Genomic DNA, 25,250 nt, shown 5'->3' with positions numbered 1-25,250 from the left:
CCACTACACTGTCCCCATCAAACACTCCCAGCACAGGCACAGCACGGGGTTAGATACAGAGTAAAGCTCCCTCTACACTGTCCCCATCAAACACTCCCAGGACAGGTACAGCACGGGGTTAGATACAGAGTAAAGCTCCCTCTACACTGTCCCCATCAAACACTCCCAGGAAAGGTACAGCACGGGGTTAGATACAGAGTAAAGCTCCCTCGACACTGTCCCCATCAAACACTCCCAGGACAGGTACAGCACAGGGTTAGATACAGAGTAAAGCTCCCTCGACACTGTCCCCATCAAACACTCCCAGGACAGGTACAGCACGGGGTTAGATACAGAGTAAAGCTCCCTCTACACTGTCCCCATCAAACACTCCCAGGACAGGTACAGCACGGGGTTAGATACAGAGTAAAGCTCCCTCTACACTGTCCCCATCAAACACTCCCAGGACAGGTGCAGCACGGGGTTAGATACAGAGTAAAGCTCCCTCCACACTGTCCCCATCAAACACTCCCAGGACAGGTACAGCACGGGGTTAGATACAGAGTAAAGCTCCCTCCACACTGTCCCCATCAAACACTCCCAGGACAGGTACAGCACAGGGTTAGATACAGAGTAAAGCTCCCTCTACACTGTCCCCATCAAACACTCCCAGGACTGGTGCAGCACGGGGTTAGATACAGAGTAAAGCTCCCTCCACACTGTCCCCATCAAACACTCCCAGGACAGGTACAGCACGGGGTTAGATACAGAGTAAAGCTCCCTCTACACTGTCTACATCAAACACTCCCAGGACAGGTACAGCACGGGGTTAGATACAGAGTAAACCTCCCTCTACACTGTCCCCATCAAACACTCCCAGGACTGGTGCAGCACGGGGTTAGATACAGAGTAAAGCTCCCTCCACACTGTCCCCATCAAACACTCCCAGGACAGGTACAGCACAGGGTTAGATACAGAGTAAAGCTCCCACTACACTGTCCCCATCAAACACTCCCAGCACAGGCACAGCACGGGGTTAGATACAGAGTAAAGCTCCCTCTACACTGTCTCCATCAAACACTCCCAGGACAGGTACAGCACAGGGTTAGATACAGAGTAAAGCTCCCTCTACACTGTCCCCATCAAACACTCCCAGGACAGGTACAGCACGGGGTTAGATACAGAGTAAAGCTCCCTCTACACTGTCCCCATCAAACACTCCCAGGAAAGGTACAGCACGGGGTTTGATACAGAGTAAAGCTCCCTCGACACTGTCCCCATCAAACACTCCCAGGACAGGTACAGCACAGGGTTAGATACAGAGTAAAGCTCCCTCTACACTGTCCCCATCAAACACTCCCAGGACAGGTACAGCACGGGGTTAGATACAGAGTAAAGCTCCCTCTACACTGTCCCCATCAAACACTCCCAGGACAGGTACAGCACGGGGTTAGATACAGAGTAAAGCTCCCTCTACACTGTCCCCATCAAACACTCCCAGGACAGGTACAGCACGGTGTTAGATACTGAGTAAAGCTCCCTCCACACTGTCCCCATCAAACACTCCCAGGACAGGTACAGCACAGGGTTAGATACAGAGTAAAGCTCCCACTACACTGTCCCCATCAAACACTCCCAGCACAGGCACAGCACGGGGTTAGATACAGAGTAAAGCTCCCTCTACACTGTCTCCATCAAACACTCCCAGGACAGGTACAGCACAGGGTTAGATACAGAGTAAAGCTCCCTCTACACTGTCCCCATCAAACACTCCCAGGACAGGTACAGCACGGGGTTAGATACAGAGTAAAGCTCCCTCTACACTGTCCCCATCAAACACTCCCAGGAAAGGTACAGCACGGGGTTAGATACAGAGTAAAGCTCCCTCTACACTGTCCCCATCAAACACTCCCAGGACAGGTACAGCACAGGGTTAGATACAGAGTAAAGCTCCCTCTACACTGTCCCCATCAAACACTCCCAGGACAGGTACAGCACGGGGTTAGATACAGAGTAAAGCTCCCTCTACACTGTCCCCATCAAACACTCCCAGGACAGGTACAGCACGGGGTTAGATACAGAGTAAAGCTCCCTCTACACTGTCCCCATCAAACACTCCCAGGACAGGTACAGCACGGGGTTAGATACAGAGTAAAGCTCCCTCTACACTGTCCCCATCAAACACTCCCAGGACAGGTACAGCACGGGGTTAGGTACAGAATAAAGCTCCCTTGACACTGTCCCCATCTAACACTCCCAGGACAGGTACAGCACAGGGTTAGATACAGAGTAAAGCTCCCTCTACGCTGTCCCCATCAAACACTCCCAGGACAGGTACAGCACGGGGTTAGATACAGAGTAAAGCTCCCTCTACACTGTCCCCATCAAACACTCGCAGGACAGGTACAGCAGGGGGTTAGATACAGAGTAAAGCTCCCTTTACACTGTCCCCATCAAACACTCCCAGGACAGGTACAGCACGGGGTTAGATACAGAGTAAAGCTCCCTCTACACTGTCCCCATCAAACACTCCCAGGACAGGTACAGCACGGGGTTAGATACAGAGTAAAGCTCCCTCTACACTGTCCCCATCAAACACTCCCAGGACAGGTACAGCACGGGGTTAGATACAGAGTAAAGCTCCCTCTACGCTGTCCCCATCAAACATTCCCAGGACAGATACAGCACGGGGTTAGATACAGAGTAAAGCTCCCTCTACACTGTCCCCATCAAACACTCCCAGGACAGGTGCAGCACGGGGTTAGATACAGAGTAAAGCTCCCTCCACACTGTCCCCATCAAACACTCCCAGGACAGGTACAGCACGGGGTTAGATACAGAGTAAAGCTCCCTCCACACTGTCCCCATCAAACACTCCCAGGACAGGTACAGCACAGGGTTAGATACAGAGTAAAGCTCCCACTACACTGTCCCCATCAAACACTCCCAGCACAGGCACAGCACGGGGTTAGATACAGAGTAAAGCTCCCTCTACACTGTCTACATCAAACACTCCCAGGACAGGTACAGCACGGGGTTAGATACAGAGTAAAGCTCCCTCTACACTGTCCCCATCAAACACTCCCAGGACTGGTGCAGCACGGGGTTAGATACAGAGTAAAGCTCCCTCCACACTGTCCCCATCAAACACTCCCAGGACAGGTACAGCACGGTGTTAGATACAGAGTAAAGCTCCCTCTACACTGTCCCCATCAAACACTTCCAGGAGAGGTACAGCACGGGGTTAGATACAGAGTAAAGCTCCCTCCACACTGTCCCCATCAAACACTCCCAGGACAGGTACAGCACAGGGTTAGATACAGAGTAAAGCTCCCACTACACTGTCCCCATCAATCACTCCCAGCACAGGCACAGCACGGGGTTAGATACAGAGTAAAGCTCCCTCTACACTGTCTCCATCAAACACTCCCAGGACAGGTACAGCACAGGGTTAGATACAGAGTAAAGCTCCCTCTACACTGTCCCCATCAAACACTCCCAGGACAGGTACAGCACGGGGTTAGATACAGAGTAAAGCTCCCTCTACACTGTCCCCATCAAACACTCCCAGGAAAGGTACAGCATGGGGTTAGATACAGAGTGAAGCTCCCTCGACACTGTCCCCATCAAACACTCCCAGGACAGGTACAGCACGGGGTTAGATACAGAGTAAAGCTCCCTCTACACTGTCCCCATCAAACACTCCCAGGACAGGTACAGCACGGTGTTAGATACTGAGTAAAGCTCCCTCCACACTGTCCCCATCAAACACTCCCAGGACAGGTACAGCACAGGGTTAGATACAGAGTAAAGCTCCCACTACACTGTCCCCATCAAACACTCCCAGCACAGGCACAGCACGGGGTTAGATACAGAGTAAAGCTCCCTCTACACTGTCTCCATCAAACACTCCCAGGACAGGTACAGCACAGGGTTAGATACAGAGTAAAGCTCCCTCTACACTGTCCCCATCAAACACTCCCAGGACAGGTACAGCACGGGGTTAGATACAGAGTAAAGCTCCCTCTACACTGTCCCCATCAAACACTCCCAGGACAGGTACAGCACGGGGTTAGATACAGAGTAAAGCTCCCTCTACACTGTCCCCATCAAACACTCCCAGGACAGGTACAGCACAGGGTTAGATACAGAGTAAAGCTCCCTCTACACTGTCCCCATCAAACACTCCCAGGACAGGTACAGCACGGGGTTAGATACAGAGTAAAGCTCCCTCTACACTGTCCCCATCAAACACTCCCTGGACAGGTACAGCACGGGGTTAGATACAGAGTAAAGCTCCCTCTACACTGTCCCCATCAAACACTCCCAGGACAGGTACAGCACGGGGTTAGATACAGAGTAAAGCTCCCTTGACACTGTCCCCATCTATCACTCCCAGGACAGGTACAGCACAGGGTTAGATACAGAGTAAAGCTCCCTCTACGCTGTCCCCATCAAACACTCCCAGGACAGGTACAGCACGGTGTTAGATACAGAGTAAAGCTCCCTCTACACTGTCCCCATCAAACACTCCCAGGACAGGTACAGCACGGGATTAGATACAGAGTAAAGCTCCCTCTACACTGTCCCCATCAAACACTCGCAGGACAGGTACAGCAGGGCGTTAGATACAGAGTAAAGATCCCTTTACACTGTCCCCATCAAACACTCCCAGGACAGGTACAGCACGGGGTTAGATACAGAGTAAAGCTCCCTCTACACTGTCCCCATCAAACACTCCCAGGACAGGTACAGCACGGGGTTAGATACAGAGTAAAGCTCCCTCTACACTGTCCCCATCAAACACTCCCAGGACAGGTACAGCACGGGGTTAGATACAGAGTAAAGCTCCCTCTACGCTGTCCCCATCGAACATTCCCAGGACAGATACAGCACGGGGTTAGATACAGAGTAAAGCTCCCTCTACGCTGTCCCCATCAAACACTCCCAGGACAGGTACAGCACGGGGTTAGATACAGAGTAAAGCTCCCTCTACACTGTTCCCATCAAACAGTCCCAGGACAGGTACAGCACGGGGTTAGATACAGAGTAAAGCTCCCTCTGCACTGTCCCCATCAAACATTTCCAGGACAGGTACAGCACGGGGTTAGATACAGAGTAAAGCTCCCTCTACACTGTCCCCATCAAACACTCCCAGGACAGATACAGCACGGGGTTAGATACAGAGTAAAGCTCCCTCTACACTGTCCCCATCAAACACTCCCAGGACAGGTACAGCACGGGGTTAGATACAGAGTAAAGCTCCCTCTACACTGTCCCCATCAAACACTCCCAGGACAGGTACAGCACGGGGTTAGATACAGAGTAAAGCAACTCTACACTGTCCCCATCAAACACTCCCAGGACAGGTACAGCCCGGGTTAGATACAGAGGAAAGCTCCCTCTACGCTGTCCCCATCAAACACTCCCAGGACAGGTACAGCACGGGGTTAGATACAGAGTAAAGCTCCCTCTACACTGTCCCCATCAGACACTCCCAGGACAGGTACAGCACGGGGTTAGATACAGAGTAAAGCTCCCTCGACACTGTCCCCATCAAACACTCCCAGGAGAGGTACAGCACGGGGTTAGATACAGAGTAAAGCTCCCTCTACACTGTCCCCATCAAACACTCCCAGGACTGGTGCAGCACGGGGTTAGATACAGAGTAAAGCTCCCTCCACACTGTCCCCATCAAACACTCCCAGGACAGGTACAGCACGGGGTTAGATACAGAGTAAAGCTCCCTCCACACTGTCCCCATCAAACACTCCCAGGACAGGTACAGCACAGGGTTAGATACAGAGTAAAGCTCCCACTACACTGTCCCCATCAAACACTCCCAGCACAGGCACAGCATGGGGTTAGATACAGAGTAAAGCTCCCTCTACACTGTCTCCATCAAACACTCCCAGGACATGTACAGCACAGGGTTAGATACAGAGTAAAGCTCCCTCTACACTGTCCCCATCAAACACTCCCAGGACAGGTACAGCACGGGGTTAGATACAGAGTAAAGCTCCCTCTACACTGTCCCCATCAAACACTCCCAGGAAAGGTACAGCACGGGGTTAGATACAGAGTAAAGCTCCCTCGACACTGTCCCCATCAAACACTCCCCGGACAGGTACAGCACAGGGTTAGATACAGAGTAAAGCTCCCTCTACACTGTCCCCATCAAACACTCCCAGGACAGGTACAGCACGGGATTAGATATAGAGTAAAGCTCCCTCTACACTGTCCCCATCAAACACTCCCAGGACAGGTACAGCACGGGGTTAGATACAGAGTAAAGCTCCCTCTACACTGTCCCCATCAAACACTCCCAGGACAGGTACAGCACGGGGTTAGATACAGAGTAAAGCTCCCTCCACACTGTCCCCATCAAACACTCCCAGGACAGGTACAGCACAGGGTTAGATACAGAGTAAAGCTCCCACTACACTGTCCCCATCAAACACTCCCAGCACAGGCACAGCACGGGGTTAGATACAGAGTAAAGCTCCCTCTACACTGTCTCCATCAAACACTCCCAGGACAGGTACAGCACAGGGTTAGATACAGAGTAAAGCTCACTCTACACTGTCCCCATCAAACACTCCCAGGACAGGTACAGCATGGGGTTAGATACAGAGTAAAGCTCCCTCTACACTGTCCCCATCAAACACTCCCAGGAAAGGTACAGCACGGGGTTAGATACAGAGTAAAGCTCCCTCGACACTGTCCCCATCAAACACTCCCAGGACAGATACAGCACAGGGTTAGATACAGAGTAAAGCTCCCTCTACACTGTCCCCATCAAACACTCCCAGGACAGGTACAGCACGGGGTTAGATACAGAGTAAAGCTCCCTCTACACTGTCCCCATCAAACACTCCCAGGACAGGTACAGCACGGGGTTAGATACAGAGTAAAGCTCCCTCTACACTGTCCCCATCAAACACTCCCAGGACAGGTACAGCACGGGGTTAGATACAGAGTAAAGCTCCCTCTACACTGTCCCCATCAAACACTCCCAGGACAGGTACAGCACGGGGTTAGGTACAGAGTAAAGCTCCCTTGACACTGTCCCCATCAAACACTCCCAGGACAGGTACCGCACAGGGTTAGATACAGAGCAAAGCTCCCTCTACGCTGTCCCCATCAAACACTCCCAGGACAGGTACAGCACGGGGTTAGATACAGAGTAAAGCTCCCTCTACGCTGTCCCCATCAAACATTCCCAGGACAGATACAGCACGGGGTTTGATACAGAGTAAAGCTCCCTCTACGCTGTCCACATCAAACACTCCCAGGACAGGTACAGCACGGGGTTAGATACAGAGTAAAGCTCCCACTACACTGTTCCCATGAAACAGTCCCAGGAAAGGTACAGCACGGGGTTAGATACAGAGTAAAGCTCCCTCTACACTGTCCCCATCAAACAGTCCCAGGACAGGTACAGCACAGGGTTAGATACAGAGTAAAGCTCCCTCTACACTGTCCCCATCAAACACTCCCAGGACAGATACAGCACGGGGTTAGATACAGAGTAAAGCTCCCTCTACACTGACCCCATCAAACACTCCCAGGACAGGTACAGCACGGGGTTAGATACAGAGTAAAGCTCCCTCTACACTGTCCCCATCAAACACTCCCAGGGCAGGTACAGCACGGGATTAGATACAGAGTAAAGCTCCCTCTACACTGTCCCCATCAAACATTCCCAGGACAGGTACAGCACGGGGTTAGATACAGAGTAAAGCTCCCTCTACACTGTCCCCATCAAACATTCCCAGGACAGGTACAGCACGGGGTTAGATACAGAGTAAAGCTCCCTCTACACTGTCCCCATCAAACACTCCCAGGACAGGTACAGCACGGGGTTAGATACAGAGTAAAGCTCCCTCTACACTGTCCCCATCAAACACTCCCAGGGCAGGTACAGCACGGGATTAGATACAGAGTAAAGCTCCCTCTACACTGTCCCCATCAAACATTCCCAGGACAGGTACAGCACGGGGTTAGATACAGAGTAAAGCTCCCTCTACACTGTCCCCATCAAACATTCCCAGGACAGGTACAGCACGGGGTTAGATACAGAGTAAAGCTCCCTCTACACTGTCCCCATCAAACACTCCCAGGACAGATACAGCACGGGGTTAGATACAGAGTAAAGCTCCCTCTACACTGTCCCCATCAAACACTCCCAGGACAGGTACAGCACGGGGTTAGATACAGAGTAAAGCTCCCTCTACACTGTCCCCATCAAACACTCGCAGGACAGGTACAGCAGGGGGTTAGATACAGAGTAAAGCTCCCTTTACACTGTCCGCATCAAACACTCCCAGGACAGGTACAGCACGGGGTTAGATACAGAGTAAAGCTCCCTCTACACTGTCCCCATCAAACACTCCCAGGACAGGTACAGCACGGGGTTAGATACAGAGTAAAGCTCCCTCTACACTGTCCCCATCAAACACTCCCAGGACAGGTACAGCACGGGGTTCGATGCAGAGTAAAGCTCCCTCTACACTGTCCCCATCAAACACTCCCAGGACAGATACAGCACGGGGTTAGATACAGAGTAAAGCTCCCTCTACACTGTCCCCATCAAACACTCCCAGGACAGGTACAGCACGGGGTTAGATACAGAGTAAAGCTCCCTCTACGCTGTCCCCATCAAACACTCCCAGGACAGGTACAGCACGGATTAGATACAGAGTAAAGCTCCCTCTACACTGTCCCCATCAGACACTCCCAGGACAGGTACAGCACGGGGTTAGATACAGAGTAAAGCTCCCTCTACACTGTCCCCATCAAACACTCCCAGGACAGATACAGCACGGGGTTAGATACAGAGTAAAGCTCCCTCTACACTGTCCCCATCAAACACTCCCAGGACAGGTACAGCACGGGGTTAGATACAGAGTAAAGCTCCCTCAACGCTGTCCCCATCAAACACTCCCAGGACAGGTACAGCACGGGGTTAGATACAGAGTAAAGCTCCCTCTACACTGTCCCCATCAAACACTCCCAGGACTGGTGCAGCACGGGGTTAGATACAGAGTAAAGCTCCCTCCACACTGTCCCCATCAAACACTCCCAGGACAGGTACAGCACGGGGTTAGATACAGAGTAAAGCTCCCTCCACACTGTCCCCATCAAACACTCCCAGGACAGGTACAGCACAGGGTTAGATACAGAGTAAAGCTCCCACTACACTGTCCCCATCAAACACTCCCAGCACAGGCACAGCATGGGGTTAGATACAGAGTAAAGCTCCCTCTACACTGTCTCCATCAAACACTCCCAGGACAGGTACAGCACAGGGTTAGATACAGAGTAAAGCTCCCTCTACACTGTCCCCATCAAACACTCCCAGGACAGGTACAGCACGGGGTTAGATACAGAGTAAAGCTCCCTCTACACTGTCCCCATCAAACACTCCCAGGAAAGGTACAGCACGGGGTTAGATACAGAGTAAAGCTCCCTCGACACTGTCCCCATCAAACACTCCCCGGACAGGTACAGCACAGGGTTAGATACAGAGTAAAGCTCCCTCTACACTGTCCCCATCAAACACTCCCAGGACAGGTACAGCACGGGATTAGATATAGAGTAAAGCTCCCTCTACACTGTCCCCATCAAACACTCCCAGGACAGGTACAGCACGGGGTTAGATACAGAGTAAAGCTCCCTCTACACTGTCCCCATCAAACACTCCCAGGACAGGTACAGCACGGGGTTAGATACAGAGTAAAGCTCCCTCCACACTGTCCCCATCAAACACTCCCAGGACAGGTACAGCACAGGGTTAGATACAGAGTAAAGCTCCCACTACACTGTCCCCATCAAACACTCCCAGCACAGGCACAGCACGGGGTTAGATACAGAGTAAAGCTCCCTCTACACTGTCTCCATCAAACACTCCCAGGACAGGTACAGCACAGGGTTAGATACAGAGTAAAGCTCACTCTACACTGTCCCCATCAAACACTCCCAGGACAGGTACAGCATGGGGTTAGATACAGAGTAAAGCTCCCTCTACACTGTCCCCATCAAACACTCCCAGGAAAGGTACAGCACGGGGTTAGATACAGAGTAAAGCTCCCTCGACACTGTCCCCATCAAACACTCCCAGGACAGATACAGCACAGGGTTAGATACAGAGTAAAGCTCCCTCTACACTGTCCCCATCAAACACTCCCAGGACAGGTACAGCACGGGGTTAGATACAGAGTAAAGCTCCCTCTACACTGTCCCCATCAAACACTCCCAGGACAGGTACAGCACGGGGTTAGATACAGAGTAAAGCTCCCTCTACACTGTCCCCATCAAACACTCCCAGGACAGGTACAGCACGGGGTTAGATACAGAGTAAAGCTCCCTCTACACTGTCCCCATCAAACACTCCCAGGACAGGTACAGCACGGGGTTAGGTACAGAGTAAAGCTCCCTTGACACTGTCCCCATCAAACACTCCCAGGACAGGTACAGCACAGGGTTAGATACAGAGCAAAGCTCCCTCTACGCTGTCCCCATCAAACACTCCCAGGACAGGTACAGCACGGGGTTAGATACAGAGTAAAGCTCCCTCTACGCTGTCCCCATCAAACATTCCCAGGACAGATACAGCACGGGGTTTGATACAGAGTAAAGCTCCCTCTACGCTGTCCACATCAAACACTCCCAGGACAGGTACAGCACGGGGTTAGATACAGAGTAAAGCTCCCACTACACTGTTCCCATGAAACAGTCCCAGGAAAGGTACGGCACGGGGTTAGATACAGAGTAAAGCTCCCTCTACACTGTCCCCATCAAACAGTCCCAGGACAGGTACAGCACAGGGTTAGATACAGAGTAAAGCTCCCTCTACACTGTCCCCATCAAACACTCCCAGGACAGATACAGCACGGGGTTAGATACAGAGTAAAGCTCCCTCTACACTGACCCCATCAAACACTCCCAGGACAGGTACAGCACGGGGTTAGATACAGAGTAAAGCTCCCTCTACACTGTCCCCATCAAACACTCCCAGGGCAGGTACAGCACGGGATTAGATACAGAGTAAAGCTCCCTCTACACTGTCCCCATCAAACATTCCCAGGACAGGTACAGCACGGGGTTAGATACAGAGTAAAGCTCCCTCTACACTGTCCCCATCAAACATTCCCAGGACAGGTACAGCACGGGGTTAGATACAGAGTAAAGCTCCCTCTACACTGTCCCCATCAAACACTCCCAGGACAGATACAGCACGGGGTTAGATACAGAGTAAAGCTCCCTCTACACTGTCCCCATCAAACACTCCCAGGACAGGTACAGCACGGGGTTAGATACAGAGTAAAGCTCCCTCTACACTGTCCCCATCAAACACTCGCAGGACAGGTACAGCAGGGGGTTAGATACAGAGTAAAGCTCCCTTTACACTGTCCGCATCAAACACTCCCAGGACAGGTACAGCACGGGGTTAGATACAGAGTAAAGCTCCCTCTACACTGTCCCCATCAAACACTCCCAGGACAGGTACAGCACGGGGTTAGATACAGAGTAAAGCTCCCTCTACACTGTCCCCATCAAACACTCCCAGGACAGGTACAGCACGGGGTTCGATGCAGAGTAAAGCTCCCTCTACACTGTCCCCATCAAACACTCCCAGGACAGATACAGCACGGGGTTAGATACAGAGTAAAGCTCCCTCTACACTGTCCCCATCAAACACTCCCAGGACAGGTACAGCACGGGGTTAGATACAGAGTAAAGCTCCCTCTACGCTGTCCCCATCAAACACTCCCAGGACAGGTACAGCACGGATTAGATACAGAGTAAAGCTCCCTCTACACTGTCCCCATCAGACACTCCCAGGACAGGTATAGCACGGGGTTAGATACAGAGTAAAGCTCCCTCTACACTGTCCCCATCAAACACTCCCAGGACAGATACAGCACGGGGTTAGATACAGAGTAAAGCTCCCTCTACACTGTCCCCATCAAACACTCCCAGGACAGGTACAGCACGGGGTTAGATACAGAGTAAAGCTCCCTCAACGCTGTCCCCATCAAACACTCCCAGGACAGGTACAGCACGGGGTTAGATACAGAGTAAAGCTCCCTCTACACTGTCCCCATCAGACACTCCCAGGACAGGTACAGCACGGGGTTCGATACAGAGTAAAGCTCCCTCTACACTGTCCCCATCAAACACTCCCAGGACAGGTACAGCACGGGGTTAGATACAGAGTAAAGCTCCCTATACACTGTCCCCACCAAACACTCCCAGGACAGGTACAGCACGGGGTTAGATACAGAGTAAAGCTCCCTCTACGCTGTCCCCATCAAACACTCCCAGGACAGGTACAGCACGGGGTTAGATACAGAGTAAAGCTCCCTCTACACTGTCCCCATCAAACACTCCCAGGAGAGGTACAGCACGGGGTTAGATACAGAGTAAAGCTCCCTCTACACTGTCCCATCAAACACTCCCAGCACAGGCACAGCACAAGGTTAGATACAGAGTAAAGCTCCCTCTACACTGTCCCATCAAACACTCCCAGCACAGGCACAGCACAAGGTTAGATACAGAGTAAAGCTCCCTCTACACTGTCCCATCAAACACTCCCAGCACAGGCACAGCACAAGGTTAGATACAGAGTAAAGCTCCCTCTACACTGTCCCCATCAAACACTCCCAGGACAGGTACAGCACGGGGTTAGATACAGAGTAAAGCTCCCTCTACGCTGTCCCCATCAAACACTCCCAGGACAGGTACAGCACGGATTAGATACAGAGTAAAGCTCCCTCTACACTGTCCCCATCAGACACTCCCAGGACAGGTACAGCACGGGGTTAGATACAGAGTAAAGCTCCCTCTACACTGTCCCCATCAAACACTCCCAGGACAGATACAGCACGGGGTTAGATACAGAGTAAAGCTCCCTCTACACTGTCCCCATCAAACACTCCCAGGACAGGTTCAGCACGGGGTTAGATACAGAGTAAAGCTCCCTCAACGCTGTCCCCATCAAACACTCCCAGGACAGGTACAGCACGGGGTTAGATACAGAGTAAAGCTCCCTCTACACTGTCCCCATCAGACACTCCCAGGACAGGTACAGCACGGGGTTCGATACAGAGTAAAGCTCCCTCTACACTGTCCCCATCAAACACTCCCAGGACAGGTACAGCACGGGGTTAGATACAGAGTAAAGCTCCCTATACACTGTCCCCACCAAACACTCCCAGGACAGGTACAGCACGGGGTTAGATACAGAGTAAAGCTCCCTCTACGCTGTCCCCATCAAACACTCCCAGGACAGGTACAGCACGGGGTTAGATACAGAGTAAAGCTCCCTCTACACTGTCCCCATCAAACACTCCCAGGAGAGGTACAGCACGGGGTTAGATACAGAGTAAAGCTCCCTCTACACTGTCCCATCAAACACTCCCAGCACAGGCACAGCACAAGGTTAGATACAGAGTAAAGCTCCCTCTACACTGTCCCATCAAACACTCCCAGCACAGGCACAGCACAAGGTTAGATACAGAGTAAAGCTCCCTCTACACTGTCCCATCAAACACTCCCAGCACAGGCACAGCACAAGGTTAGATACAGAGTAAAGCTCCCTCTACACTGTCCCATCAAACACTCCCAGCACAGGCACAGCACAAGGTTAGATGCAGAGTGAAGCTTTCTCTGGATACTCACATTGCATCAGTTCTTGCCTGGATCGTGGTGGTAGATGACACCGCTGCACACTTCTGGCTACAGAGAGAGTTAGTCTCTCATTATCTGCAGAGACAGAAACAAAGACAATGTTCGCCGGCAAAATTTCCTGCTAAACAATAGAGCTTCTGACAACATTGTCTGATTATTACTACATGAACCATGTTAATGTGGGAGGACAGGCATTACACTGGTCAGTACTGAGGGAGCGCTGCACTGTCAGAGGGTGAGTACTGAGGGAGCGCCGCACTGTGGGAGGGTCAGTACTGAGGGAGTGCCGCACTGTCAGAGGGTCAGTACTGAGGGAGCGCTGCACTGTCAGAGGGTGAGTACTGAGGGAGCGCCGCACTGTGGGAGGGTCAGTACTGAGGGAGTGCCGCACTGTCAGAGGGTCAGTACTGAGGGAGTGCCGCACTGTCAGAGGGTCAGTACTGAGGGAGTGTCTCACTGTCAGAGGGTCAGTACTGAGGGAGTGGTGCACTGTCAGAGGGTCAGTACTGAGGGAGTGCCGCACTGTCAGAGGGTCAGTACTGAGGGAGTGCCACACTGTCAGAGGGTCAGTACTGAGGGAGTGGTGCACTGTCAGAGGGTCAGTACTGAGGGAGTGCCGCACTGTCAGAGGGTCAGTACTGAGGGAGTGGTGCACTGTCAGAGGGTCAGTACTGAGGGAGTGCCTCACTGACAGAGGTTCAGTACTGAGGGAGTGCCGCACTGTCAGAGGGTCAGTACTGAGGGAGTGCCGCACTGTCAGAGGGTCGGTACTGAGGGAGTGCCGCACTGTCAGACGGTCAGTACTGAGGGAGTGCCGCACTGTCAGAGGGTCGGTACTGAGGGAGTGGTGCACTGTCAGAGGGTCAGAACTGAGGGAGCGCTGCACTGTCAGAGGGTCAGTACTGAGGGAGTGCTGCACTGGCAGAGGGTCAGTACTGAGGGAGTGCCGCACTGTCAGAGGGTCAGTACTGAGGGAGTGGTGCACTGTCAGAGGGTCAGTACTGAGGGAGTGCCTCACTGACAGAGGGTCAGTACTGAGGGAGTGCCGCACTGTCAGAGGGTCAGTACTGAGGGAGTGCCTCACTGACAGAGGGTCAGTACTGAGGGAGTGCCGCACTGTCAGAGGGTCAGTACTGAGGGAGCGCTGCACTGTCAGAGGGTCAGTACTGAGGGGTTGCCGCACTGTCAGAGGGTCAGTACTGAGGGAGTGCTGCACTGTCAGAGGTTCAGTACTGAGGGAGTGCTGCACTGTCAGAGGGTCAGTACTGAGGGGGTGCCGCACTGTCAGAGGGTCAGTACTGAGGGAGTGCTGCACTGTCAGAGAGTCAGTACTGAGGGAGTGCTGCAGTGTCAGAGGGTCAGTACTGAGGGAGTGCTGCACTGTCAGAGGGTCAGTACTGAGGGAGTGCTGCACTGTCAGAGGGTCAGTACAGAGGGAGTGCTGCACTGTCAGAGAGTCAGTACTGAGGGAGTGCTGCACTGTCAGAGGGTCAGTACTGAGGGAGTGCTGCACTGTCAGAGGGTCAGTACTGAGGGGGTGCCGCACTGTCAGAGGGACAGTACTGAGGGAGTGCTGCACTGTCAGAGGGTCAGTACTGAGGGAGTGCTGCACTGTCAGAGGGTCAGTACTGAGGGAGTGCTGCACTGTCAGAGGGTCAGTACTGAGGGAGTGTTGCACTGTCAGAGGGTCAGTACTGAGGGAGTGCCGCACTGTCAGAGGGTCAGTACTGAGGGAGTGGTGTACTGTCAGAGGGTCAGTACTGAGTGAGTGCTGCACTGTCAGAGGGTCAGTACTGAGGGGTTGCCGCACTGTCAGAGGGTCAGTACTGAGGGAGTGCTGCACTATCAGAGGGTCAGTACTGAGGGAGTGCTGCACTGTCAGAGGGTCAGTACTGAGGGAGTGCCGCACTGTCAGAGGGTCAGTACTGAGGGAGTGCTGCACTGTCAGAGGGTCAGTACTGAGGGAGTGCCGCACTGTCAGAGGGTCAGGACTGATGGAGTGCTGCACTGTCAGAGGGTCAGTACTGAGGGAGTGCTGCACTGTCAGAGGGTCAGTACTGAGGGAGTGCTGCACTGTCAGAAGGTCAGTACTGAGGGAGTGCCGCACTGTCAGAGGGTCAGTACTGAGGGAGTGCTGCACTGTCAGAGGGTCAGTACTGAGGGAGTGCTGCACTGTCAGAGAGTCAGTACTGAGGGAGTGCTGCACTGTCAGAGGGTCAGTACTGAGGGAGTGCTGCACTGTCAGAGGGTCAGTACTGAGGGAGTGCCGCACTGTCAGAGGGTCAGTACTGAGGGAGTGCTGCACTGTCAGAGGGTCAGTACTGAGGGAATGCCGCACTGTCAGAGGGTCAGTACTGAGGGAGCGCTGCTCTGTCAGAGGGTCAGTACTGAGGGAGTGCTGCACTGTCAGAGGGACAGTACTGAGGGAGTGCTGCACTGTCAGAGGGTCAGTACTGAGGGAGTGCTGCACTGTCAGAGGGTCAGTACTGAGGGAGTGTCGCACTGTCAGAGGATCAGTACTGAGGGAGTGCCGCACTGTCAGAGGGTCAGTACTGAGGGAGTGCCGCACTGTCAGAGGGTCGGTACTGAGGGAGTGCTGCACTGTCAGAGAGTCAGTACTGAGGGAGTGCTGCACTGTCAGAGAGTCAGTACTGAGGGAGTGCCGCACTGTCAGAGGGTCAGTACTGAGGGAGTGCCGCACTGTCAGAGGGTCAGTACTGAGGGAGTGCCGCACTGTCAGAGGGTCAGTACTGAGGGGTTGCCGCACTGTCAGAGGGTCAGTACTGAGGGAGTGCTGCACTGTCAGAGGTTCAGTACTGAGGGAGTGCTGCACTGTCAGAGGGTCAGTACTGAGGGGGTGCCGCACTGTCAGAGGGTCAGTACTGAGGGAGTGCTGCACTGTCAGAGGGTCAGTCCTGAGGGAGTGCCGCACTGTCAGAGGGTCAGTACTGAGGGAGTGCCGCACTGTCAGAGGGTCAGTACTGAGGGAGTGGTGCACTGTCAGAGGGTCAGTACTGAGGGAGCGCTGCACTGTCAGAGGGTCAGTACTGAGGGGTTGCCGCACTGTCAGAGGGTCAGTACTGAGGGAGTGCTTCACTGTCAGAGGGTCAGTACTGAGGGAGTGCTGCACTGTCAGAGGGTCAGTACTGAGGGAGTGCTGCACTGTCAGAGGGTCAGTGCTGAGGGAGTGCTGCACTGTCAGAGGGTCAGTACTGAGGGAGTGCTGCACTGTCAGAGGGTCAGGACTGAGGGAGTGCCGCACTGTCAGAGGGTCAGTACTGAGGGAGTGCTGCACTGTCAGAGGGTCAGTACTGAGGGAGTGCTGCACTGTCAGAGAGTCAGTACTGAGGGAGTGCCGCACTGTCAGAGGGTCAGTACTGAGGGAGTACTGCACTGTCAGGGGGTCAGTACTGAGGGAATGCCGCACTGTCAGAGGGTCAGTACTGAGGGAGCGCTGCTCTGTCAGAGGGTCAGTACTGAGGGAGTGCTGTACTGTCAGAGGGTCAGTACTGAGGGAGTGTCGCACTGTCAGAGGGTCAGTACTGAGGGAGTGTCGCACTGTCAGAGGGTCAGTACTGAGGGAGTGTCGCACTGTCAGAGAGTCAGTACTGAGGGAGTGCCGCATTGTCAGAGGGTCAGTACTGAGGGAGTGCTGCACTGTCAGAGAGCCAGTACTGAGGGAGTGCCGCACTGTCAGAGGGTCAGTACTGACGGAGTGCTGCCCTGTCAGAGGGTCAGTACTGAGGGAGCGCCGCACTGTCAGAGGGTCAGTACTGAGGGAGTGCCGCACTGTCAGAGGGTCAGTACTGAGGGAGTGCCGCACTGCCAGAGGGTCAGTACTGAGGGAGTGTCGCACTGTCAGAGGGTCAGTACTGAGGGAGTGCCGCACTGTCAGAGGGTCAGTACTGAGGGAGTGCTGCACTGTCTGAGGGTCAGTACTGAGGGAGTGCTGCACTGTCAGAGGGTCAGTACTGAGGGAGTGCTGCACTGTCAGAGGGTCAGTACTGAGGGAGTGTCGCACTGTCAGAGGGTCAGTACTGAGGGAGTGCCGCACTGTCAGAGGGTCAGTACTGAGGGAGTGTCGCACTGTCAGAGGGTCAGTACTGAGGGAGTGCCGCACTGTCAGAGGGTCAGTACTGAGGGAGTGTCGCACTGTCAGAGGGTCAGTACTGAGGGAGTGCCGCACTGTCAGAGGGTCAGTACTGAGGGAGTGCTGCACTGTCAGAGGGTCAGTACTGAGGGAGCGCCGCACTGTCAGAGGGTCAGTACTGAGGGAGTGCTGCACTGTCAGGGGGTCAGTACTGAGGGAGTGCTGCACTGTCAGAGAGTCAGTACTGAGGGAGTGCTGCACTGTCAGGGGGTCAGTACTGAGGGAGTGCCGCACTGTCAGAGGGTCAGTACTGAGGGAGTGCTGCACTGACAGAGGGTCAGTACTGAGGGAGTGCCGCACTGTCAGAGGGTCAGTACTGAGGGAGTGCCGCACTGTGAGACGGTCAGTACTGAGGGAGTGCTGCACTGTCAGAGGGTCAGTACTGAGGGAGTGCCGCACTGTCAGAGGGTCAGTACTGAGGGAGTGCTGCACTGTCAGAGGGTCAGTACTGAGGGAGTGCTGCACTGTCAGAGGGTCAGTACTGAGGGAGTGTCGCACTGTCAGAGGGTCAGTACTGAGGGAGTGCTGCACTGTCAGAGGGTCAGTACTGAGGGAGTGCCGCACTGTCAGAGGGTCAGTACTGAGGGAGTGCTGCACTGTCAGAGGGTCAGTGCTGAGGGAGTGCTGCACTGACAGAGGGTCAGTACTGAGTGTGTGCTGCACTGTCAGAGGGTCAGTAATGAGGGAGTGCCGCACTGTCAGAGGGACAGTACTGAGGGAGTGCCGCACTGTCAGAGGGTCAGTACTGAGGGAGTGCTGCACTGTCAGAGGGTCAGTACTGAGGGAGTGCTGCACTGTCAGAGGGACAGTACTGAGGGAGTGCTGCACTGTCAGAGGGTCAGTACTGAGGGAGTGCTGCACTGTCAGAGGGTCAGTACTGAGGGAGTGCCGCACTGTCAGAGGGTCAGTACTGAGGGAGTGCTGCACTGTCAGAGGGTCAGTACTGAGGGAGTGCCGCACTGTCAGAGGGTCAGTACTGAGGGAGTGCTGCACTGTCAGAGGGTCAGTACTGAGGGAGTGCCGCACTGTCAGAGGGTCAGTACTGAGGGAGTGTCGCACTGTCAGAGGGTCAGTACTGAGGGAGTGCCGCACTGTCAGATGGTCAGTACTGAGGGAGTGCCGCACTGTCAGAGGGTCAGTACTGAGGTCAGACTCCCTCCATGAGTTAATTACTGGATCTTGTCGACTGGAGCAATGATAAGCTTCACGTTTTTAGGTGTACAGATCACCAACAGCCTGTCCTGGTCCCCCCGTGCCGACACTATAGTTAAGAAAGCCCACCAATGACTCTACTTTCTCAGAAGACTAAGGAAATTTGGCATGTCAGCTACGACCCTCACCAACTTCTACAGATGCCCCATAGAAAGCATTCTTTCTGGTTGTATCACAGCTTGGTATGGAGCCTGCTCTGCCCAAGACCGCAGGAAACTACAAAAGGTTGTGAATGTAGCTCAGTCCATCACACAAACCAGCCTCCCATCCATTGACTCTGTCTATAATTCCCGCTGCCTCGGAAAGGCAGCCAGCGTAATTAAGGACCCCACGCACCCCGGACATACTCTCTTCCACCTTCTTCCGTCAGGAAAAAGATACCAAAGTTTGAGGTCACGTAGCAACCGACTCAAGAACAGCTTCTTCCCGACTGCCATCAGACTTTTGAATGGACCGACCTCGTATTAAGTTGATCTTTTCTCTACACCTTGCTATAACTGTAACATTATATTCTGCAGTCTCTCCTTCCTTCCCTATGTACGGTGTGCATTGTTTGTACAGCATGCAAGAAACAATACTTTTCACTGTATACTGATACATGTGACAATAATAAATCAAATCAAATCAAAAAAGTAAACAATAATTTCAGTGGAGATGGTGATTGGCCAATTGTTTTTGGGAATGCTGCTAAAGGCCAATGGTAGTTGTAGAAATGGTGTCAGAGACAGTCTCGGAGCTGTACCCACCCTGTGAGGAGGCCGACATATCCATGCTCTGTGATCGGGACCCGCTCTGCGAGGAGGCCGACATATCCATGCTCTGTGATCGGGACCCGCTCTGCGAGGAGGCCGACATATCCATGCTCTGTGTTAGGGACCCGCTCTGCGAGGAGGCCGACATATCCATGCTCTGTGATCGGGCCCCGCTCTGCGAGGAGGCCGACATATCCATGCTCTGTGATCGGGCCCCGCTCTGTGAGGAGGCCGACATATCCATGCTCTGTGATCGGGCCAGGTTGTGGGGTGAATCCTGGCTCTCTGCTGACTGAGCCTGGGTGTCCTCCTGCTCTGTGAAAGGAAAGCACAGTTTGTTATTCTGCAGTGTCAGCCGACACTGTCATTATCTAACCAAACAACACCTTCCACAGCAGCTCTCTCTGTCTCTCATCAACCACTCAATGTATTTGCGCTTGAGAAGTTGCAATGGGCTAGACTCTCCGTTCCTGCCGCTAAGTGCTGACCCCAGCGGAGGATCGGGGGTGTTCCACAACGGAAATATCGGCACCAGACCTGCACCGTGGTATTCCGCTACCGGTGAGGGGCAAGCACCCACAGAACACGTGGAAAATGGTGCGGGAATGGCCGGGTCTGAGCTGGACATGCACAGGGCTGACAAGCTGCAGCCGTGTGTACGCGAACCCCCCCCCCCCCCCCCCCCCCCCCCACATACCGACCGCGCCCGAAAAGATGGTTGTGCTGGATCACGTCCCCGCCCACCCTGACCCCACAGCCCAACTTTTGGCCGCCCCCCACTACTCCCCCCAGCCCTGGCGGAAGCCCCCCCCCCGTCCAGCGGCACGGCTGTCGGTGGTGGACAGCAGTGCCGGACCCTGTCCGCACGACCTCTCCGCAGCCACGCCAGCGGCACGGCTGTTGAGCCCCCACGTGGCCCGTGCCGTCGGGAACTCGGTCCAGCAGAGGCGGAGCATCGCGGGGAGACCCGATAATGAGATGCGGTTGCGCCTGCGTGCGGCGCGCGTCTCGATGACGCTGATTTGGAGGATACGGAGCATCGCAACCCGGCATGAAACACGGGCCTGCCCCGATTCCGGTGTCGGCAACCATTCTCCACTCAATTCTCCAAACCAACACCATGTTCTGCCCATCACACAAATGAATTTCAGAGGCGGTGTGCTATTCGGTGGGTGGGCCATACGTCCCAAAGACTGGTGGATCATATCAAACAGCACGTCCCAGCTGCTGTCCGCAACGAGCAAGATACCGCCCCCAACCAGCCCGCGCTTACAAACTGCAAAACACGGCCCAACATTAGATGAGATTCTATGATTAGACAACATTTTCGAAATAATCCTCACTGTGCTAAACATTACGCCGACACCCAATTTAAGATTGTCAGTGTGGTGCATTTTTGTGTCCTCGAAGCTGCAGCTATTAATACACAGGCTCTTTGCAGACAGAAAGAACATGCAGACATACTGGGTGGGATTGTCCGTCCCATCGCACCCGTCTTCTGGTGCGGTGCGCCCCCACCGGCAGCGGAATCCTCCGTCCCGCCAGTCGGCCAATGGGGTTTCCCATTGTGGGCACCCACACACAAACCTGGAAATCCACGAGCGCGAGTGTGCGCTGCCGGCGAAACAGAGGGCCCCGCCCATTGTGCCTGCTTCAGCCAAACAAAATCATTGATTACCTGTTAACTGTCAGTCACAATCAACTGGTGCATTCACCATGACAACGCCTCTGCCAATCGGAGGCCAACCAACCAGCATCAACAAAGAACAAAGAAATGTACAGCACAGGAACAGGCCCTTCGGCCCTCCAAGCCCGTGCCGACCATGCTGCCCGACTAAACTAAAATCTTCTACACTTCCGGGGTCCGTATCCCTCTATTCCCATCCTATTCATGTATCCTCTTCTCAAACAATATAAATTGTTGTTTTCCCTCTTCTGATATTCTTGTGTAATGTTCTGATGAGTGGAAGATGAAAATCTTCGACATGCCTTTCTTTTCAGCAACACTCTGTACTACCCAACAACTATTTAAATACCTTTATGTTCAATCAGATATTGGAATCACGTGGCCTCCCCTGGATCCTCCCAATGGACAGCACTCACCATACCATCCACTTCAGGCTAAGTCGCACCAGACACGTTCATTGTGAGATGTTACGACTGTGGTGGGCCGTATCTCAAACAACGACGAATCAGACTACAGAAGGGAGATAGGTCACTTGGTTGCATGGTGCACCGAAAAGAATCTGATGCACGATCAATGACCACTAAAGCGAGGTTGTAGTCCAACTGAAGGCTTTAATAAGCGAGATGTTTCCCCCAGCAGCTCAGGTACAGAATGAGGGCTGCTGGGAAGGCACTGGTTCTTATACCCCGCCTACCAGGGCAGAGCTATTACACACTCTAGCCAATAGCAAGCATATAGGTTCTACCAATCGTACTTCAGCCTCTCAGGTACCGAAATACCTATAATACCACACAACCTCTCTCTAAATGTTGGAAAGACCAAGGAACTGATCATCAACTTCAGGAAGTGTAGCACGACACAGACTCCCGTCTGCATCAATCGCTCCGAAGTGGAGATGGTCGATAGCTTTAATTTCCTGGGGGTCACCATCACCAACAGTCTGTCCTGGTCCACTCACGTTGATGCAACAGTCTAGAAAGCCCAACAACTTCTCTACTTCCTACGGAAACTAAAGAAATTCAGCGTGTCTGCATCAACTCTCACAAACTTCTCCAGATGTGCGATAGAGAGCATCCTATCTGGCTGCATCACAGCCTAGTATGGAAACTGCTCCGTCCAAGATAGCTGACACTGCAGAGTGTGGTGAACTCAGTCCAACGCATCACACAAGCTTGCCCCCCCCCACATTGATTCTGTCTACACCTCCCGCTGCCTCAGGAAGGCAGACAGCAGTGTCAGAGACCCCTCCCACCCAGGCATTGCCTTCTTCCAGACCCTTCCATCAGGCAGTAGATACAGAAGCCTGAAGACCCGCACCTCCAGACATAGGAACAGCTTCATTAATACTAATTTATTTTTTGTTCCTCAGTTTCGACAGTGCCTTGGTCGCCCAGTATTTCTGGGAGATTGTCTGTATCTTCTTCCCTGAAGACAGACACAAAGCAATTGTTTGGTTTCTCCACTATTTCCCTGTTCTCAACTGCAAATGTTCCTGTCTCCACCTGCAATAGACCCACAGTTGTCTGGATCTTTTCCTTCTCACACACCTAAAGAAGCTTTTATTGCCCAGTCACTAACTTGCAATCATATTCCCTCCCCCTTACTTCAGCAGTTTCTTTGTCGTCCTTTGCTGGATTCTAAATTTCTCCCAATCCTCGGGTTTACAGCTTTTCCTGACAACCTAAAGAGCCACTTCCTTTGAACTCATGCAATCTTTAACCATGGTTAATTTCCCTTTGGGTGTTTGTGCCTTAGGGGAATACAGTTTTGTTGCTTTCGTTAAATATTTGCCATTTTCTGTCTACCATCGAAACCTTTCATGTTTCGGGGCTGGTTTAGCACGGGGCTAAATAGCTGGCTTTGAAAGCAGACCAAGGCAGGCCAGCAGCACGGTTCAATTCCCGTACCAGCCTCCTCGAACAGGTGCCGGAATGTGGCGACTAGGGGCTTTTCACAGTAACTTCATTTGAAGCCTACTTGTGACAATAAGCGATTTTCATTTCATTTTCATGTATTTTCCCAATCCATCATTACCAATTTGTCCCTTGTAACTTCATCATCTCCTTTCTTCAAATTTCAGTCCCCAGTTTCAGAAGGGATTAAATTGCATTCAAACCTAATGCAAATTCTATCATTATTAGAATCACAGAATTCGTACAGTGTAGAAGGAGGCCATTCGATCCATCAAGTCTGTACAGACCCTCTGAAAGAGCACCCCACCAAGGCCCACTCCCCTGCCCTATCCCTGTTACCCCACCTAACCTTTTGGACACTAAGGAACAATTTTGCGTGGCCAATCCTCTTAACCTGTACATCTTTGGACTGTGGGAGGAAACCGGGGCACCCGGAGGAAACCCACGCACACACGGGGAGGATGTGCAGACTGGAATTGAACCTGGGTCTCTAGAGCTGTGAGACAGCAGTGCTAACCACTGTGCCACCTTATTATGGTCACTATTTCCCTTCACAGCAAGGTTACCAATTAGCACATTCTCATTACACAACACTAAATCCCAAATTGCCCGATCACCAGTTGACTCCTCAATGTTCTGTTCCAGAAACCCGTCTCGTACACATCGCAGGAATTCCTCCTCCACAACATTAATGCTGATTTAGATGAACCCAGTTTATGTGTAAATTGAAGATGCCTCAATTATTCTTGTTATTATTGTCTTGTGAGCCAAGGTCCCACTCTGGGACCTTCCCGTCCAGTTATGCCATCAAATGGAATCATAAACATTTCCTATTTAAATATCAGAAGAAACTCTCATTGTCTGTTTTTATATTACAAGACAGCTCCCTCTCATATTCTTCCTCTCCCTTTTATTATTTATTTTAGTCATTCTTTCCTGGCTGTTAAAATCTGAACAATCTTCTGATTTACCATTAATCTTTGCAGATTTGTACAATGCATCTTTTATAGAACATTACAGCTCAGTACAGGCCCTTCGGCCCTCGATGTTGCACCGACCTGTGAAACCACTCTAAAGCCCATCTACACTATTCCCTTATCGTCCATATGTCTATCCAATGACCATTCAAATGCCCTTAGTGTTGGCGAGTCCACTACTGTTGCAGGCAGGGCATTCCACGCCCTTACTTTTCATTTGATATTAATCTTAACTTCCTTATCCGGCCATTGAAGATGCATCGTGCTCAAAGAGTCTTTCTTCCCCACTGGGATCGATATTTGCTGTGAGTTATTGAGCATCTGCTTAAAACTCTGCCACCCCAACTGCTGCCTCACCTTTTACCCGAGTTTCCCAGTTCACCTTGGCTAGATCTGCTTTCATACCCTTAGAATGGCCTCAGGATGAGACAGCGAGAAGGGTGAAGGGGAGAAGATTAATCCAATCAGATCATTGCAAAGAAGAAATTTTGTCTGATTGGCTGGCAAGATCCAACCTGTAAATAAGGGCAAATACTATCTTGATCTCCATGATGTGGAGATGCCGGCATTGGACTGGGGTGAGCACAGTAAGTAGTCTTACAACACCAGGTTAAAGTCCAACAGGTTTGTTTCACCTGAGGAAGGAGCAGCGCTCCGAAAGCTAGCGATTCGAAACAAACCTGTTGGACTTTAACCTGGTGTTGTCAGACTTCTTACTATCTTGATCTCAATTATAGTTACGAAAATATGGGCTGGGAAACACACCTGGTGACTATGAGTGTGGTGACTGTCAAGGCTGGTGGAAACACAGCATTAACAGAGATAACCATCTATGAAAATTACGTCATGATATCCGGGACTCGCAAAGCAGGAACTGTGAAAGCC

The 25,250-nt window shown here is 52.5% G+C and overlaps 2 protein-coding genes across 4 annotated transcripts in view; one reads left to right on the top strand and one right to left on the bottom strand.

The window, feature by feature from the left end:
- The window catches only part of LOC140428699 (uncharacterized), a 63,441-nt gene extending 40,898 nt beyond the window's left edge, over positions 1–22,543 (top strand). The window contains exon 2 of the mRNA XM_072515444.1: positions 21,841–22,543. The gene's annotated coding sequence lies outside the window, so the exon portion shown is untranslated. The remainder of the gene's footprint in view (positions 1–21,840) is intronic.
- Positions 1–25,250, bottom strand: part of LOC140428727 (tripartite motif-containing protein 16-like) — a 91,018-nt gene that overhangs the window by 20,176 nt on the left and 45,592 nt on the right. For 2 of the 3 annotated variants that reach the window (XM_072515451.1, XM_072515456.1), the window contains 2 exons: positions 19,783–20,103; positions 13,666–13,749 (listed from right to left, as the gene is read on the bottom strand). In XM_072515451.1, the coding sequence (XP_072371552.1) occupies positions 13,666–13,749; positions 19,783–20,103 (405 nt within the window). The remainder of the gene's footprint in view (positions 1–13,665; positions 13,750–19,782; positions 20,104–25,250) is intronic. The other variant, XM_072515455.1, reaches the window with a different exon arrangement.

The sequence above is a fragment of the Scyliorhinus torazame genome, chromosome 1 (assembly GCF_047496885.1).
Source record: "Scyliorhinus torazame isolate Kashiwa2021f chromosome 1, sScyTor2.1, whole genome shotgun sequence".
Taxonomy (NCBI): domain Eukaryota; kingdom Metazoa; phylum Chordata; class Chondrichthyes; order Carcharhiniformes; family Scyliorhinidae; genus Scyliorhinus; species Scyliorhinus torazame.
Note: the sequence above shows the minus strand (reverse complement) of the source record. Positions and strands in the feature narration are given on the sequence as shown.